We start from the raw sequence: 18,811 nt of genomic DNA, 5'->3' as shown, positions 1-18,811 counted from the left end.
TAAGAGGACATAAGATTGGATACATCGAAACCATATAGTTTAATTATTTATTATATAGCAAAGAAAAACATACTAAAGACCCCAAATGGAATCTTCAAGATTGAGGCATCATAAATAAGGTAATAGAAACTATGACAAATTTATCTAACAAAAGTTCAATTAGATGTAGATTGGAGAGTCTTCAAGCTTCCATCTATGATAGCCTGCATGCATAGTTGAGAACTCCCTTTGCTCAAGAAATTGTTAACCCCTTCCTTAGAACCTTTCATCAGAAGAAAAATTACATGAGTCCCTTAAAAATCACTCAAAACATTTTATACATGGAATCTACACACACACAGATATATATATATATATATCCTTATTTAACATAATCATTCTTGCTTGAATCTTAAATTCAAAATGAGCTAATCTCATCTACATACATCTTAGTAGTGTCAAAACCCAGCTATAAAGTATCACATCACATGCAACATATTGTTCTTTATTTACTTAACGAAACTCTTAATTGCTTCATCGACAAACCTAAAAGACACTCTTCACATGGATCCAACACCTCGATGATCGCCTTCACCTGACACTAAATATGGATGGATGCATGAATCATGACCTAGATGATGGAGTTCTTAGTGTGTTATTTACTACCTTCTTCCTCCACAACCAGTCTCTCGTTGACAATTAAAGAAGGTAGCAGCAGCAGGGAGTCCAAGGTTATGGAAGGCAGAGAAGTCTCTCGTGCTGAAGTTTTGACGCCACCCAGGCGCATGCACAGTCTGCTGGACTTGCTGACGGAAGAGGACAAGTGCGATACGGTGAATCCCGGCTTGTGGCCGTGGGCTTTCATAGCTCACTATCTCGTTTCCTGAAACAACGTTCCCGGTTTCTTGTCAGATTTTATGCATTCAACTTCACATGCACCTTTAGGGAATTGAATCCATTGATGGAGGAGGATGTTGATCCACTTCTGAGTTCTCCACAGCCAATTCAATCCCGGGAATCCTTCTCCCAGTAGCACATGGCAGAGAACCAAGATTTCATATACTATATCACAATATTTAATGACATGCGTCAAAGGATGATTACAATTATACAGGCATCATGACCCAGTGAACTGATCCTGGGAATCCCCCTCCCAGTATCAGATGTATATATATGTGTATATCTCAGATGTTAGCTACTGAGAGGACCAAAATTTCATATCCAATAGTATACAGTAGTTTCACTAATATGATAGAGAAAGTTAACACAGTCATATATTTCCATGCATGGAAGAATTTGGTGATGCAATTGTGTATATATGTTGCTATGAGAGGCAAAATATAGAAAAATTCAATTTGCAGATAACATGAGTGACTAAGTTTCCTAACATCACTATGATCTAGTTTGCATGAGAAGAGAGAACATTCGCATATATATATATGTATCAACAGCCATCTCAAGTCCATTTGAAGTGTCTCCTCGACGTGCCTGCATGCCTGCCTGTATATAATATTGCTGCTTCATCTTAGTCAAAAGAACATTTAGGTGTGTGAGTGCTTGATGGAAAGATCATGAAAATAGAGGCCGACCATGGTTCTCTTGGGGGCCCGCACAAACCACAAAGGCGTCAAGTCAAGCGTTGATCACCGGGAGCGGGTGGGGGGGGAGGATAACAGCCGTCCATCGAGCTCGATTTCCGGTCGGAGCCTTGCCACGCCGACTGACGCAGGGAAGTGGGGCCTGCAGGAGAAAAGAAAGAACACTTGTTGGAGGTGGGGCCATCACCCGCCCTTCTCTCTTGTCCACTACGTAGTAGTAGCAGCAGTATATCGATGCCATTTGAGTCGACGTACTCGTGCATGCGTGCAGAGAGCTTGACCGGGCTTTCTAAGAAGCACTGTAGCTTGCACAACAGTACACGAGTACGTGTGCAGCATACGTATTTGTGCTACCACTTGTAGGAAGAAGAATGAGGTGCAATCTCCTCTTTGTAAAGGAGCATGGCAACCTCATTTCTTTCTCCAGTTATGCATGTATATATGCTCCAAGTATCCAATATATTCATATATATATATTGCACATCATGTTTGCTGCAAATGGATTGAACACACATGACATATGCATCTCCTCCTGCAGAACTATGGAGCACTGAAAGGGGTAAACACAAACCCATTTACTTCAAACATCATGTGTTCTTCTGGCCTACATAAATAACACAGGACAGTATTATCCACTTGTTCCTGAACAAGAATGAGAATATTTGTGTAGGCCAAATGTTTTTTTTTCTTGGATTCACATAAGCATATTATTTAATTTGCTCGAACATAAAAACAAATGGAACATAGAAACCACTTTCTAGACAGTTCAAATTTCTGAATAACTGAAGCATACATGTTGTCATAAGAAATTGTGGTAGAACTACACATTCTAGGTAAAATTGATGAGTTATATTTCTCCAATAATTAATTAGGATTAGAAAAGAAATAGTTGATATTAGCTAAGAGAATTCTGGTATGGTCAATTCATGTATTATGTTTCTTTTATTTTTCCCTTTAGTCTGAAGAAACCTGTGCAGAATCAACAATGACATGACAAATTCTAGATGTTAGCAATTATGCCAGTTTGGTCTTATTACCAAAGTAACTTAATGACTCAAATAGTGTTTGGTTCCAATTTACTTACAGAATTTTGTATAGTTTATATGTTACTGTCCTTATCATTATTTTGGGGTGATTAGAAAATAAGAGTGGAGGACTATACATATAAAATCCACATCAAAAACCAAATTTATGTCATTTGAGAATGTCATAGTACTATGCATTTAGGAAGAGATTATTAGAGTAAGTTTTACCCACCATGACTTGCATCAAGAGTTTCTGGGATGTCTGTCACCAACCTAAAAAGCATTACCAAGAGACCAATGAGTTACTTGATTGAGAAGAACTTTGTTTTGGTGGATTGATAGACATGCCTAAGATAATAAGAATGGGTTAAAGAGTGTACATATATGGTGCATAAGATTTTAGTAATTTAATATAAAATATATTTCATGTCCACTAGCTTCTTAAACCAGAGAGATGAAATAAAGAAGGTAGTCTTGGTAAAAATATTTTGTGGGGATTATATTTCTCTGTTTCAATATACAAACATCATTTATCAGTACATTTTTCTTGCAAAAATTAAATCAAACAAAAATCATATATATATATATATATGATATTATTTTTGGATAAATAATTTTTAGCTTACCAGTGCAGATACTCTCTATCAGTTGGATTGTTTGGACTTGGTGCATCAGGATCCACCATCACCTTATGTCAACAAATTAAGATTGTCCAGTGTCAAAAACCTTATCAAGTCAAAAGTATGATAGTAGAATCATAAAGATCCAAAATAATAACAATTAGTCAGTTGATATCTATATGGTTAATTGCAGATTAAAGTATTATTTATTTTTCAACTTAATATCTAATACGAAAATAGCGTTAGCAAATTAGTAGTAAAGCTGCTTAAGTATTCATTTTTAACAATATATCTTGTAATTTACAGCCGATATCGATAATCCTATTCATTAATCGACTTACTGGTTTATGTATGCAGGCTTTGATATGTGGTTAAGAGGCTGCAGGCAAGTGTTCCAAGTTGACACAGCAACAAGACCATGAAAACACTCGTCTAGCTATGACATCGAACTTACAAGTGTATAGAGCTTCCTTGGATCATTCCCTTCAATTTGAACCTGTGGCTTATCCGCCACAGCCGATTGCCTTAGCCTACTCCCATTCGAGATTTCCCTATTGTTGTACATAATTCTCATAGTAGCAGATCTAGTGAAAGGATCCAACACATCCCCAACAATCTGCCCTAACACCAAAGGATCCCTTCCTCGTGACATTGGCTGCCTGCTAATGCGCTGTAAAAGAGAAGAAACTATGTATGGATGGATGCACACAAACAAAGAACAGGAACAGGAAGAAATGGCAATTCAAATTAGGTGTTGTGGTGGGAATTCAAAGACGAGGGAGCACAATCATTTATACTGCAGCTGGAGGCATCCACTTTATCTGCACGATTGTTGGAATCTACTTTATCTTGTTCTTCTTTCTAGATAGGTGCAGCATCCCCCCCCCTTTCAACCTTTCAGTCAACACAGCCAAAGCTGGTGACAGATTTCTGATTATATATATATATATATATATATATATATATAAGGATGCTATAACTTGCAGGGAGAGCATGCACAGAGAGCTTTGAGCCATCACCTTCCCTGAATGGCGCCCGGCCAGGTAGAGACACAGGCCGACGTTGCTCATCTGCCGCCGCGAATCGGAGGTGCCAAGTCACGGCCAGCCCGGGCTGGCGAGCACTATGTGGGACGAAGATTCCACGCTCATCAACATCACGGCAAAGAGGTGTGGAGGAGAGCGATCAGTATGCACTGCACTTGCTTGTACATGATGCACGGCCATCAATCCTAACTTTATAGAGTGTCGAAGGGATCAGATCGGACATCTCATCCGATTCTGAGCTTCTTGGTAGGTCAGTCATCAGGCGAGCACCTGAGTCACCCTCTCAATCAATTTCGTACTTCTGCACATATGATCCAGAATGGAATCGGATTGATAGAAGCATCGTCGATAATCACTCTCACCATTAGGGTTAGGATCCTCTGCACCTATCGAAGCATATCGGTGCCAGTAAAGCAAGGCAACACAAGAGGGAAGTGACGAGGGGAGTGACGATGGCGAAGAGGTGGCACCAAAATAATTGGGAGAGAAATCCATACACGCGAAGACAAAGTGCAGGAAGAATATCTGTCGCGAATCCTTTTATCACAATCAAATGTGAGGTGAGGATGCCGCCATTTCTACGTCCAACCCTTGACTTTGTTCTAACCTGCATGCCCTCCTCCATATGAATGTGACGGTTCCTTTCTTCCATCTTTTGCTTTATCTTCTCGAGATAAAAGTGCTACTACTTTCTCACTTTGTTGCATGGAACAGCCACTGTTTTCTTCTTGTCCTTTTTTATGCCAAGGGAATAAAGGGTCTTTTTCTTAGTAAAAGAAAAATAAATTACAAATCTTGTAATAAAAGAAGGGAAAGAAAAAGAATGATCCTAAAAGTGTGAAGAGGACAATAGCCAAATTACGAAAAAAGAAAAAGGTCAGTGAGTCGATGATGGAGAATAAGAGAGGATGTCAACAGAAAAAAAATAGAAAACAAAAAATAATAGAGTTGAAAGTGTTGAAGACATATATTATATTATATTGGTTATTAAATTATTTATGCATTACCAATAATTTCAAATTTTCACAAGGCTTCCTCTTTTTTTCCACTTGATTTTGTAGTATCACACTTCTAAGATGGATCAAACTTCCGAGGTACAAAATTATCTTTATCAGTTTCCATCTCTACTTTACTTTTGGGATTGGAAGATTATACTTGATTATATTGTAATTGTCAAATTTTCAACTCCAGAAAAAAAATAAAATCATACAACCAACCCCAAATAGTCAAGATAATTATAAATCCAAGATCCATTACTATAACATTGAACACAATATTAACTTGCATATGGGACTCTCCATATATAATACATCAGCAGATTGAGGTCAGTTATCTCCTGTTTATGTTGCATTTACAGGGAGATGGGCAACTTATTCATAACTTGAGAGATACAAGAGGCATTTACCAGTAAGGCACACATCCATGAGAATCTTAGTTCTGTTTCTCAAAACAGCCTTCGGCTGTAGATGGAAAAAGATAAGCGGTTCTTGTCTTTAGAGACTAATGATGAAATCAGGCTAGAATAAGCTCGAGCTGACTGTGATTTGGCTTGATCAACAATAGGCTTATGCAACAGGAGGGCATTTATCATTAGCTTGTTCCCAGCAGCTTGACTTTGGACTGTGAAGGGAGCCTGTATAACAGGTGGGTGCGGCAAGTAGCTGGGTCTAGCATTCAGATGTTCTATCTGCTGCTCCAGACTCTCCTTGTCTGCCTTTAGCCTCTGTTTCTCATCGCGAAGCTCATTCTTCTCAGCCTGAATAGCACCAAACTTCAATGCATCAACAAGTTGAAAGTTCTCTCGTGCTGTAAAGAGAAATTTGAAGTAAACAGCAGAGTGGATTGACAGTATGACCAACTAATTGAATGATGAGGCAAATCAAAACAAAAAGCATCTCTTTGGGACGTATGAACCAATTAATACCTATGGTGTAAAAGAATATTTACCATTTCCATGTCAAACAAATTCTTTCTTTTGATTTCCAAATAAATGTTCATGTCTTGCCTCAACTGGAACATTAACTTTTTTCTTACTGCTTGGTAAAGCAGCTTTTGCTAAAACTCAACTGATTTCTTCAAACTTGCTTCAGGCATGAAACTACCAGAAGAAAAGTTAATTCCCCATTCAGCTCTGTCTTAAGACGAAAGCCGTGCCATCATTCAATTATTGGCATCATTTTCTTGGTGGCACTCTTGCGAGAACCCTGATCACCCTTTTCTTTCCCTAATGTATTTATTCCGACCTTCCGACCTCGAACTAAGGATGCTCTCGTATTTAAATTTTTTATAATAAATGAGTCATAAAAGAATACAATATAAATTTTATTTAGTTTACAACGGAGGGAGCGATTGGTAACACTCTCTTTGTAATGCCATATGGACCCTATATCATCTAATCTCGGACAAAAAATTATCTAATGAAATGAATTTTTTGAATGACATTGAATCTTGATGGATCCATTATCAGATACAAAGCATATTTGGTAGCTAAAAGGTTTTATCAAAGATCATTGACTTTATAGAAGCATTCAATCTTGTTATCAAATATATGATAATTCGATTTATCATGAATTTGGCTATCAGTTAACGTTTGACAACTGTGATAACCGAATATTAACAATATCTTTTTTCTAGGAAACTTAAATTAATGATATGTTAATATAGTGCTTTTTTTATCCTTAACATCCTAACTAATCCTTAACATCCTAACTATATATGTAAATTCTAAAAAGTTATATATAATTTTACTAAGCTCCACGAGCATGGTACAATCAACTTGGCTCATACTTGATGTTAACTGTCTATGCTAATTTTAAATCTGATAACTTTTTATATATACGATAATAAAAAAATTGTTTTATATATTTATTAGTTTGTGTGAATGACATTATGGTTATAGGCAATAACTTTATTGATATCAATCACTTTCTTAAACAATTGTTGGATCGACTCTTGTTACATATTTAAGGCCACTTGATTATTTTTGGATGTAAAGGTTGTATTTACATTTACTAGTCTTTTCATTTTTTTTAATATATTCAATATTTTGAAAGGTAGAATGCTAAAGAAGTTATCATCTTACTTCTACTAAATCCCTCAAACCAATCCTGCTATAAATTCTATACAATATAAATAAATAGACTACAAAAACTATTTCCACCATAATCCTTCATATATCTCATACTTAGTAGAGTTGAAAGAGTCATCAAAGTGAAGGATATAGGCAACAACTGCATGATAATATACTTCTGGAAGGAGTCATATCGCCAACTCTTTGCTGCTTCTTCCTCCGACGATGAGAGACTTCGTCCCATGTCTCGGCCATCACGCCGTCAGGGTCGCCGGATCCGCATGCTCCGGGAGCAGCATCTCCTCGGAACGGCCGCCACAGAGCCGCTCTGTCCACCCATAATGAGTTGCTCATCAAGGTCACCTGGCACAAGAACAACCGCGATACGTCGGTCTTGGTCGTGATCGAAGAGAACCCCGGTTCTGGTGTCTCGGATCTCCGCGGAACCACCTGCCAGCTCTTGATGAGGAAGAAGGGAAGCCAGTCCTTCGCCATCGGGAACTCCGAGTTTGCTCTCCACTGGGACATCTCCGCCGCGACGTATGGCGCAGGAGCTGAGCCCACGCGGGACTTCTACCTCGTCATGATGGCCGACAAGGTGTTCGTGCTATTGCTAGGTGATATGTGGAGAGAATTCATCAAGAAGTTCGAAGACAAGGTGTTGGTCGCCGCGTCCTCCATGTACAGCAGGAGGGAGCAAGTGTTCGGCGCCACGCTCTACTCCACCAAGGCTCAGTTTCGCGACGGCGGCAAGGATCACGAGATCATGGTAAGATGCAAGGGAGACGAGGCCGACGCCAAGGACGCCGAGCTCTACGTCTGCGTCGACAGGAAGAGGCTGCTCCATGTGAAGCGGGTGATGTGGAACTTCCGCGGGAATCAGACCATATTGGTGGACGGATCAGCGATCGACGTGCTGTGGGACGTGCACGACTGGTGGTTCCGCGGGTCACCAAGCGGCGCCACCTTCATGTTCCGGGCGAGGAGCGCGCTCGCGAGCAGGCCGTGGTCGGAGGAGGAGTTGGCGAAGAGGGCGTCTCAGTTCACTCTGTTGATCCAAGCTTTCAAGAGCAAGTGAAGCTGGCGACTGTTTTGATCACTGGCTTCTTCCTTGTTTCATCGACATCCAACCTAGTGCGGAGTTCTAATTGCACGCAAGTGTTCGATTCTGGACAAAGTACTCATCATTGAAGCCTGTCACAAACTGGTGACAAGACCCACTCTCTCTCTCTCTCTATATATATATATATTAACTAGCTATTTTTACCCTCTTGTCATGATTAATTCTTTATTTGTCTTGGAGATTTGGTGATCAATTTTGTGATTATATGACTGCCCAAACTGTTGCAAGATTAGATGGATGATGTCAGAATCCCTCTTTAGCTGGCATGAAATATAAATTTAAGAGTATAGAGTGCAACTTTTATTTAATTCATTCTTTGATTAATAATCCAATTACAATATAGTTTCTCATTTCCATAGGCTCCCTAAGTATACGAAGGAAAAAAAATGTTAGTTCAGATGAATCATTTATTCTTTTCCTTCTTCGAAGCAGATTACGTAATAGATTTACTTTAATAAAATAATCCTCTAAATAATATATTTTCCATCTTTAATATTATTTAATAATGAATAAACATCTTTATTGAATGAAATATTTAATCTCATCACGGCGTACACGTGGACTTTTGTGGTCGCATCGGGCCTTTATAGGGAGAATTAACGGTCCAGCCCGGCCCGATCTAAATCTCGGCTCTCCTCCTCAAAAGCCGAAACCCCATAACCGGAACCCTAAATCTTGGTTTTCTCTGCGTCTCTTCCTTCACACCCGTCTTCTGTATTGATCTCGCTCTGGACGATGGAGGAGCGCGGGAACGGGAATCCCTCGTCCGACCCGCCACCACCAACGCCGGCGGAGGACGGAGAGGAGGAGACGATGATAGGGCCCGGGCCCGCCCTTCGCGCGCGATCCAAGCGCCCTCTCCAGTTCGAGCATGCCTATCTCGACGTCCTTCCTTGCGCCCACATGTAATAATCGGTTCTCTTACGAGATCTTAGTTTTAGCTTCAGTTCATAGTGTCATCGCTCTCTGCCTGTGGTCTTCCCCTGACGCGAGGCATGGCATTCTGCAGGTACGAGAAAAGTTACATGCACAGAGATGTCGTCACGCACGTGGCCGTGTCGACTGCCGATTTCTTTATCACTGGAAGCGTTGATGGTGCTCCCTCTCTCTCACTGTTCCTTTCTGTGTGACTTGTTCTTGCGTTTGATATTTCTTTTTAGCTTAGTGCGGTTTGCGAGGAATCTGTTTATTCTAGGCTTTTGATCATGTTCCGTCAAGGTTGTTAAATGAAACTAAATCTTACGCTGTTTACTAGTTGCATACTGTTGGTTAATTTTGCATCACTATCTTGTTCATGATGGTAATTGTTCTCTTTTGGCACTAGACAATGGTTGAGGTATATTTGAAAGGCTGCATTATGCATCAAATTTTGTATTCTTTATCATGTTTAACCTGATTAGAAGAATTCACTTCTAAATGTATTAGATAGCTGTGCCATGATCATATATGAAAACCGTGCTTCTTGTTGGGCATCTCCATTGCAGTTTGCTTTCCTATGGTTTCTCTATTTTTTTTAAATATGAATTATGGCAATGCTGATGCACATATAGCTGCTCCTATTTCTAATGCCTGTATGTTCTTGCTCCTTGGAGATATAATGATGCTTATTGGACTGTGCTTTGATTCTCTTCCCACTGCTTTATTGCTGACAATGACATTGACCAGTTGTAGGAGTTAGAACATGCTGACAGATATTGTAGTTTTGAATTTAGACTAACCTATTAAACAATACTATTGAACTAATTAGTAGCCATCAGCTAACTGCACTTGTTTTGATGTCACAAGCAGACCCAATAGACTCATTGGCCCATTAACTTAAATGAAATGGAACTTAAAGTACATGCCCCAAAATGCTTAAAGTAGCAGGCCAGTTTAGTCGTAGTTCTTCCCTGTTTTCCTTTGATGTCTTTGTCGAGGCCAATATGTATGACCAAAATGTCTTTTCTGTGGTTTCTTTGTGGATCTGAACCTAGGAAGCCCCATATTGGTGTGTATCAGGTAACTCCCATCTTAACATGTATTAGCCCATTCTGTAGGACCCATAGATTTGCTCTATAACCAATTGGTACGGATCGATTAGATAGGTTCATTTGGCCCAACAACATGGAGAAAGCAGACCTTAAACCATGCAGCCAAGAATGCTTCAGCCCAAGTTATTAGTTGTATACTAGTTTAGTTTTGTATATCAATTTAACTCAATTATCTATACATTAGGCTATTCTAGCTAGGGTTCCAAATTTAACACTTTTAACAATTTGTGGGGTAATGAGGTCAATTAGCAGGCTGCCATTTGATGAAGCACATGTCGGTCATTGCCTCAGACTCAGTGGTCCCTGAGGTATTGTTTGCTCTGGAAGGACCCAGCATGTTTTTATCCTTCTGAGATGATCCCCAAAGGGCACCTTAAAGAGAGGAGGCTTGGAGAGGCTCTTATAAGATATTGGCTCTCCAACTTCCTAACCAATGTGGGAATAATGTGGCATCATAAGGGTAGGTCTAGAAAGACTTGTGGCTTATCAATTGGGGGTCTTGATGATGCCATATTAGTCCCACATTGTTTATATAGTTGGAGCGCCAAGGCCTTAATAAGAGCCTCCAAGCTTCCTCTCCTTGAGGCACATTGTGGGCCTAATATTGAAGGACATAACTGTGTGGGCCATGACCTGAAGGGGATAATACATTGCAAGTCTGAGCTGATGACCTATGTGTGCTTCAACATATATGGTGATTGAGTATAATGTTATATTATATTTTAGATAACATGACTTTTCCATGTAAAAATCTTCCGAAATCAGATTAAATGGGGAGTTTTTGGTCGCTTTATTTATCTTTATGCTCTAGTTTTGTGCCTTCGTTGCAGTTTATTGATGTCATCTTCTTCCATGATGTTCATTTCTTGCAGGGCACTTAAAATTTTGGAAGAAGAAACCTCTAGGAATTGAGTTTGCTAAACATTTCAGATCTCACCTTGGCCCTATAGAAGACTTGGCTGTGAGTACTTTCCTAGTGATTATAATCTTCCTTGCCAGGACCAGTTCATTATATGATAGGTGTTTGATCTTATGCTTAGGTAAGATAACTTGCCAGGAGTAGTTCATTATATGATAGGTGTTTGCCAGGACTAGTAGTTGTTTTTTGAATATGTTGATGTTCTTGTCCTTGCTAAATGTTTCAAAGTTAAAAAAATGTGTTAGTTTAGCTGCTGTTGATCATGGTGTTGTTCAGTAATGCAGGTCAGTGTTGATGGCTTATTGTGTTGTACAATCTCTAATGACCGGTCTGTAAAGATTTATGATGTTGTTAACTATGACATGATGTTTATGATGCGTCTCCCATTTGTTCCTGGTGCGGTTGAATGGGTCTTCAGGCAGGGGGATGTCAAAGCTAAGCTTGCAATTAGTGACCGACATTCAGCTTTTGTTGGCATATATGATGTGCGCGCTGGTTCAAATGAACCAATCATCTCCAAGGAGGTTGATGTGGTTATCCTTTTTTATTTGAAGCCTTAAAGCAAAATCAGTCTGTTTTCGACACTTGTTGTTGCATATATTGTCTAATTTTCTTTCTTCTGCAGATTCACATGGGCCCCATACGAGTAATGAAGTACAACCACATACATGATGTTGTGATATCAGCTGATGCCAAAGGTGTCATTGAATACTGGTGTCCGGATAATCTCCAGTTTCCAGAAAATGGGTTGGTACTATTTCTTGTACTATTGTAGCATTATAAAAAAATTAGATAATTCTTACCTTAGATAAATAGTCATTGTTATTTGATTGCAAATGTTTATCCACATAAATATGAATGATCAAACTTCATGAGCTAATTTTCTAATGAGCAGGCTGATTTGAGGAATTCATACATTAGAAAATGAGTATTGAATAATTATATGTTTTCCTTGTTTTTGTGCAGTGTGAGTTTCAAATACAAAACTGACACGAACCTATTTGACATTGCTAAGTGCAAGACAACTGTATCAGCAATTGAGGTACTGTACTCATTTACATCATGCTTTTCTCTTTCTTTTTATCCTTCTCTTCGGCTTTTGTTAAGTTCATTTTGTATAGCAACTTATGGTTGATAATTTGTCCAATTTTGAAGATAACTTTGTTGCGTTGTGTGTTTTCTTTTCTAATGCCTGTTACCTCAATATTTTGGCAGTTCATACTGTTTAAATTCCAAAGGGGACAACAAACAAAATGATTTTTAGTAAATTGTTCAATTTTTTTTATGGTTTTTGTTTGTTTAGGTAAGCCCAAATGGTAGTCAGTTTGCTATAACATCTCCAGATCGCCGGATCCGTGTTTTTTGGTTCAAAACGGGTAAACTAAGACGTGTATATGATGAGTCTCTTGAGGTAACACATTCCTATCTGAAAGCTGTCATTGAATATGATTCATTGTCAGGATCCTGGAATTTGTTATAATTGCTGATCAGGTGGCCCAAGATCTGCAAAGAAGTGATGCTCCTTTATATCGCCTTGAGGCTATTGATTTTGGGCGAAGAATGGCTGTTGAGAAGGAAATAGAGAAGACAGAAAATGCTCCACAACCAAATGCTATCTTTGACGAGAGCTCTAACTTTCTTATTTATGCTACTCTCTTGGGTATAAAAGTAAGCCTTGCTTTTTTGCCTGTGCTGACAACTTGAACAATTCTACCATGCTTTGATTTCTATTTTTGTGAAACTTGCACTCATAGTTCGTCTAGCATTTTATACATGGATTGCATTCTAAAGTTACTTTGGAAGTCCCATCCTTCTTTTTTTCTCATTTCTTTTCTTTGATACATGAACCTGTATGTTCAAGTTAATTTGTTGCATATCTTTAAATTGCATTTTTACTGGCTATATTTTTGCATTTCACATTACCTATGAAGTAATAGTAGCTTAGAAGTTGTGGTGACTGTCTTGATTGTATTCTCTTTGTAGTTTAAACTTTAAACTATGCAAACATTCAATGTACTGGTTGCAAATCTATATTAAATGCTGTGGAAAGACATAAATAGCGAAATTCCCACAATAGTTTGTTCCATATCACTCTAATTTAATTTTTTTAATTTTCTTTCCTACTACAGATTGTCAATTTGCATACAAATAAAGTTGCACGGATACTTGGAAAAGTGGAGAACAATGATAGATTTTTAAGAATTGCTTTGTACCAAGGTGACAAGAGTAACAAAAAGGTTAGGAAGATTCCTGCAGCAGCTGCAAATGCTAATGAGAGCAAAGAGCCCTTGACGGATCCTACACTTCTTTGCTGTGCTTTTAAGAAACATAGAATTTATTTGTTCAGGTATATGGTTCAATATGCAGTCAATTTTCTTGCCTCATATCACTCATAGATCATGGTAGGTTGAACTGGAATTGATCATGAATTAACCTTATCTAATCGTGTGCTTTGCAACTAAATGGTTGTTGACAACTAGTTATGATGCAATTTTTTGTCATAATATTCTCTGTATTAGAGTGTTGCTTGTGTTGATTATAACATTATATCACATTGCATATGTTGAGCATACAATTTGTCATTATCAACGGTGTAATCACCTGGTTTAAGTTGCTTTTGCATTGTATTGAACATTCTTGTTTTGCTGTGAATAGCCGTAGAGAACCTGAAGAACCTGAAGATGCAACAAAGGGACGGGATGTTTTTAATGAAAAACCACCTCCTGAAGAGCTTTTAGCTGTATCGGACCTAGGAAAAGCTGTCACATCATCCCTTCCTGATAATGTGGTAGTGTTTTTTGTTTTCCAATAGAATGCTTTGTATTTTATTATGCCATAAAACCTCTTTGTACCATTTGTCATTGGTTCATTTGATTTTCATATTTCAGTTGTTTGCTTTCATTTAGTGTTTTAATTTGTTGCTGAATTTAGGTAGGAAACAATATTAATTTGGTTTGCATGAATATGATGAAGAAATGATTATGACCTGAATTAATCTCCTGAATGGGTTCATTGTATTGTCAGGTGCTGCACACATCACTTGGTGATATTCACTTGAGATTGTATCCTGAAGAGTGCCCAAAAACTGTGGAGAATTTCACAACTCATTGTAAAAATGGTTATTATGATAATCTCATCTTCCATCGTGTAATAAAAGGATTCATGATACAGACAGGGGATCCCTTGGGTGATGGCACTGGTGGACAATCTATATGGGGAAGGGAATTTGAAGATGAGTTTCATAAAAGGTGCACTTCCATCCAAACCTACTGGCAAATTTGTTTCATAAAATTTGTTTTTGTATGGACTTTCTATTTTAGTTTCCAGTGCAATAGATATGCCATTTAAGCTTTATTGTTCCCCTATACTGTAGTATCTACTAACTTGCTATTTCAAAATCCGGTGCAATGGTACTAGATAACCCTGCAGTCGATATATGCTTCCTAATAATAACTTCTCTCTCTCTCTCTCTCTCTCTCTCTCGTGCCCGCATGTGCACTTTGCAGCTTCAATCACACTTGATTATCCTGCTTGAAAATGTATGTACATATCTATCTGGACATGCTTAAACCATCTTTGGATGATTCACCTTGCTTGGTTTTTCCTTCTTTCTTCAGAATCCAATAATTTCATTTTTGACCTTACATCTAATCTGTATGGTATCACTTCTAATCTAAACAGTTACAGGGCATTAGTTCCTCATGTGGGCAATCACTTGCAATGTATCTTCTTTAAGCTTTCCTAGTTGCATAGGAGATCTATGTGATAGAAGTTTCTTGGTCTGCAGTTTTTGACAATTTATTCATTTCTTCCCCTGGTATTTGTGAGGTTGCACTTTTTATATTCAATTTAGGTGTTTTGATATCTTCTAAAGTTTCTCTTCTGGTTTTAGTTTTACTGCTCCTACAAGAAGCTGTAATTACAACCACTTGAGGTCGCCAGATGGATCCATTCTCATAAGATATGACGATGTTCTGTGCTAGTTTTCTACTGCTTAGCACAGCTCTTCTTGTTTTCATTTTCAGTAGTTAATGCAAAAATTACATGAGTGTGGAATGATATACTGTGAGTACTCTACTGCAAAAAATCATTTACAGAAAGCAGAAAGCAAGAGAATTATAGAGTTAGTCGGAGAGAGGTAGAGGAATCCTCAAGAAGGATAGAATATTACTTCACTAAAATTATGTAAAGACCAGCTTTCTTAACCTTATAAGCTCCTACATAATTAAATTAATCATTTTCCTAAAGTAACTATTATATTAGAATATAGCCTCATTGCTTTCTAGCAAGGCCACTTTTTCCCGTGTAGTTTTGAGTCCTTTGGGTCTCTCAGTTTGAAAAAATAGAGGTCGGCCGTCGGCATGTTTTAGGCAGTGAAGGTACTTTCTCTAGGTATCCCAAACTAACTATACTTTAACCAGTGATAATCTTTACCAACTCAAAAGAGAACTGCGCTTCTTTAACAGTACTCTTGGTTGATGAAAGGCTACTGTAGGCTTATGGTAAGGTTTGTGAACTTGGGTGACTAGAATTAGAGTCACAGAAATATTCTTTGCTTGTAGGGGAAAGACCATGTTACATTAATCTTCCCAAGACCTACAGTGATTGGAGTCTCATGCACTGGGCTACCTTATTTTCTTTATACAAAGGATGGCATTTGATTGATGAGCATAGAGTACAGATACATTAGATAAGAAAGAATCATCACAATCTAGGCAAAACAAGATATCACTGAGTTTGGGACAGTTAGTTGATATACTTTTTTTGTGTCAACATTTCATATTGGTCATTCTGTGTTGTTCAATTCAAAATTGTACAGTTTAAAATGTGCCTAGAGAAAAAAATTTTTGTTGTAAAAACAAGACCTGGTATGAATCTAGAATTAGGAAACATCAAGGTGTTAGAAAGCACTTTGCAGTAGAAAACTCAAGTTTCTGGTTTAGTAGTCCTAAGTTATCTTATTGCACACTGTAGTACCATGAAGGGTCACCATATGGAATTCATCAGTTTTACAAATATGACCTGTAAATGAGACAAAAATTAGATTCTAGGGAGTATTTACTTTACACAATGAAAAAGATGTTTTAATTTAGTGATCGAGTACTGATTCAACTTAGGGTTAACTCATGGTTATCTTTTTTTCTCCAAAAAAAAGGTTTTTCTTGTTACAATGTGTATGTGATTTTCTTTGATAAAATCAGTTCGGAAAATTAACTTGCATGTTACCAAGCTAGGTAGTAAAAATTCTATTTTCAAATAATTATTATGCATAGAATTGAGAATAAGTTTTGACAACCATTGGAAGACATTTTTCAGCATTAGGGTACTGATTAATCATAGTTTTAAACCTTGACCATTATTTCCTAAATATATTTATGATTAGTATAGTTTTAAATTTTAGAGCCTGAATATGCCAAAGGACATTGTTCTTGTTGGAGTCGTATATACTTGCACATCAAGCAAAATTTCAACTCTGAAGATAATTCTGACTTTACTATATTGACGATTGAGGAATTGTTAATCTGAGGTCATCATTGTCTCCATTCAATAGGAGTGAACTTTGGACAGGAGTTGATGTAGGCTTATATTGTTTCATTGAAGAAATGCAATCAAGAGCTTGATATATATATATATATATATATATATATATATATATATATATATATATATATATATATATATATATATATATATATATATATATATATATATATATATATATATATATATTAGAGTTGTTAAAAAAAAATCCAGTGCCTCCGATTTGGACAATACACTTAAATTAGTTCTTACAATAAATTCTTGACTATTATAATGCATCTGATTGGTGTTATTGTTATCTGCATGCTTGCAGCTTACGACATGACAGACCTTTCACATTATCAATGGCAAATGCTGGGCCAAATACCAATGGTTCTCAGTTCTTTATTACCACAGTGGCTACCCCATGGCTGGATAATAAGCATACTGTTTTTGGCAGAGTTGTCAAGGGGATGGACGTTGTTCAGGTACAATAGCTTGCAAACTTTGTTGTTATCAGGTTATTAGTTACATATTGACTTTCTTCCCTCTGATGGTATTTGAGCAGGGAATAGAGAAGGTTAAGACAGATAAGAGTGACAAGCCTTATCAGGACGTGAAGATATTGAATGTTACAGTTCCTAAATTGTAGATTTTGAACTGTTCATTGTAGCAAGGGTATGTTCATTTGATGCATGAAATCACGACTTAAAATATCAAACCTTTACCAACTGGCATACCCATATGGCATAAAATCCAAGCCAGACTGGCATTTTGTATTAACCTTCTTTAGAATTCTTACAAATTTAGAAAGCCTTACTACAAACTTAAATAAAAGTACTGTATATATATTTTGTGTATCATGTTTTTACCTTGATTGTAGGAAATCGGTGATAAAGTGGACGACGCACTAAAGGAAAGATTCTACTGCTGTCCTGTTGGTCCGCTTGGACGATCAGAAAATCTGGATGTCATTTATATTTGATGTTGTTTATTAAGTTGGAATTAAATTGGCTTTCTTTAACTGTACAAGTGGAGAGCCTTATTAAAGCTCTCAATCTCGTTAAATGCAGTGAGTGCTACCCATTTTTGTTACTCCACTGGTTTTAGGTACAAAAGATTCCGCTGACGAATAGTAAAACTATTTGGCTGCTGTGGATGTAAAGGCTAAGTGCTGGTTTCTGTTGTTGATAATTTAACGTCTGTAGTTTCTGCAACTTGAAGTCGTAAGTTATGCTGCTTCTGATTAACATGTTAATTTGTGACTTTCATGCTATTGTTTGGTAATTAACGTGTCTGTTCTTTAGAAAGGAACCTACCCATCAAGGTGATCATCTCCCTCTTATATTTTCATCTTAGTGATTCAGTCTCTCAATTCTCAAAGCAATTGATGAACATGTTGATATTTAAGACCTGTTACCGTTGCATGTTGATATCTTAGTGCCAATGTGTGTTGACACAACATAATTTAGATTTCAAAGAATTGATCGTGCTAAATGTGAGATGTCTTTTCCTTGGAAACACAAGTATACTCTCGGTTTAACATGAAAGAGAGGAATTTTTTAATTGCCCCCAATAACCTCGGTTTGTTACTCTTAAACACTTAAAGAGTTGCCATGCACTGCACTGAACGGAACCGTGTCCAAAAGTAAATGACATAATTTCTAGTGATTTGACAAGTTTGACCCACTGTCTCGGCAAGCATTATGATCTATTAGACACCACTCTCTGGATCCCTCTGGATTTATCAAGGTGGATCTAAATCTTGGAACGCATGCGAAGTGAATAATTTTCGTTGCATCGGTTGGGCCTGTGGCTCACATTTAGTAAAGCCATCGAGGCCTGGATAGCAAGTCTGTCATTTTACTATTTCGCGCCGGC

At 37.7% G+C, this 18,811-nt stretch overlaps 3 protein-coding genes across 11 annotated transcripts; 2 read left to right on the top strand and 1 right to left on the bottom strand.

The window, feature by feature from the left end:
* Positions 1 to 15: 15 nt before the first annotated feature.
* Positions 16 to 4,206, bottom strand: LOC103983583 (protein TWIN SISTER of FT). Of its 7 annotated transcripts, none has more exons than XM_018829830.2 (5): positions 3,677 to 4,206; positions 3,229 to 3,290; positions 2,835 to 2,875; positions 646 to 862; positions 16 to 262 (listed from the first exon to the last, which is right to left on the bottom strand). In XM_018829830.2, exons 1-5 carry the CDS (start codon positions 3,872 to 3,874, stop codon positions 256 to 258), a joined length of 525 nt encoding a protein of 174 aa, XP_018685375.1. In that variant the 5' UTR covers positions 3,875 to 4,206; the 3' UTR covers positions 16 to 255. The 7 variants fall into 7 exon arrangements, 5 of the variants coding, with proteins under 5 accessions (XP_018685375.1, XP_009399098.1, XP_064948648.1 ...); XM_065092576.1 differs by lacking the exons at positions 16 to 262; positions 646 to 862 and adding exons at positions 1,193 to 1,479; positions 1,569 to 1,719 and having other exon boundaries at positions 3,677 to 4,142; XM_009400823.3 differs by having other exon boundaries at positions 16 to 862; positions 3,677 to 4,200.
* A 3,595-nt stretch (positions 4,207 to 7,801) lies between these two features.
* LOC135597929 (uncharacterized) lies at positions 7,802 to 8,416 on the top strand. Its single transcript, XM_065091436.1, has one exon. The coding sequence runs from the start codon at positions 7,802 to 7,804 to the stop codon at positions 8,414 to 8,416; it is 615 nt and encodes a 204-aa protein (XP_064947508.1).
* Positions 8,417 to 9,128: 712 nt separating this feature from the next.
* On the top strand, positions 9,129 to 18,188 carry LOC135585943 (peptidyl-prolyl cis-trans isomerase CYP71-like). 3 transcript variants are annotated; one of them, XM_065092572.1, is made up of 14 exons: positions 9,129 to 9,366; positions 9,471 to 9,556; positions 11,364 to 11,531; positions 11,687 to 11,934; positions 12,036 to 12,157; positions 12,377 to 12,452; positions 12,714 to 12,821; positions 12,902 to 13,078; positions 13,540 to 13,757; positions 14,066 to 14,198; positions 14,435 to 14,658; positions 17,265 to 17,418; positions 17,499 to 17,608; positions 17,814 to 18,026. In XM_065092572.1, the coding sequence occupies exons 1-13, from the start codon at positions 9,197 to 9,199 to the stop codon at positions 17,580 to 17,582; spliced, it is 1,968 nt and encodes a 655-aa protein (XP_064948644.1). In that variant the 5' UTR covers positions 9,129 to 9,196; the 3' UTR covers positions 17,583 to 17,608; positions 17,814 to 18,026. The 3 variants fall into 3 exon arrangements, with proteins under 3 accessions (XP_064948644.1, XP_064948645.1, XP_064948646.1); XM_065092573.1 differs by having other exon boundaries at positions 9,130 to 9,366; positions 11,364 to 11,452; positions 11,695 to 11,934; positions 17,814 to 18,188; XM_065092574.1 differs by having other exon boundaries at positions 9,216 to 9,366; positions 11,364 to 11,452; positions 17,814 to 18,188.
* The last annotated feature ends 623 nt before the right edge of the window (positions 18,189 to 18,811 follow it).

Source organism: Musa acuminata, chromosome BXJ2-1 (assembly GCF_036884655.1).
Source record: "Musa acuminata AAA Group cultivar baxijiao chromosome BXJ2-1, Cavendish_Baxijiao_AAA, whole genome shotgun sequence".
In the NCBI taxonomy this organism is placed as follows: domain Eukaryota; kingdom Viridiplantae; phylum Streptophyta; class Magnoliopsida; order Zingiberales; family Musaceae; genus Musa; species Musa acuminata.
Note: the sequence above shows the minus strand (reverse complement) of the source record. Positions and strands in the feature narration are given on the sequence as shown.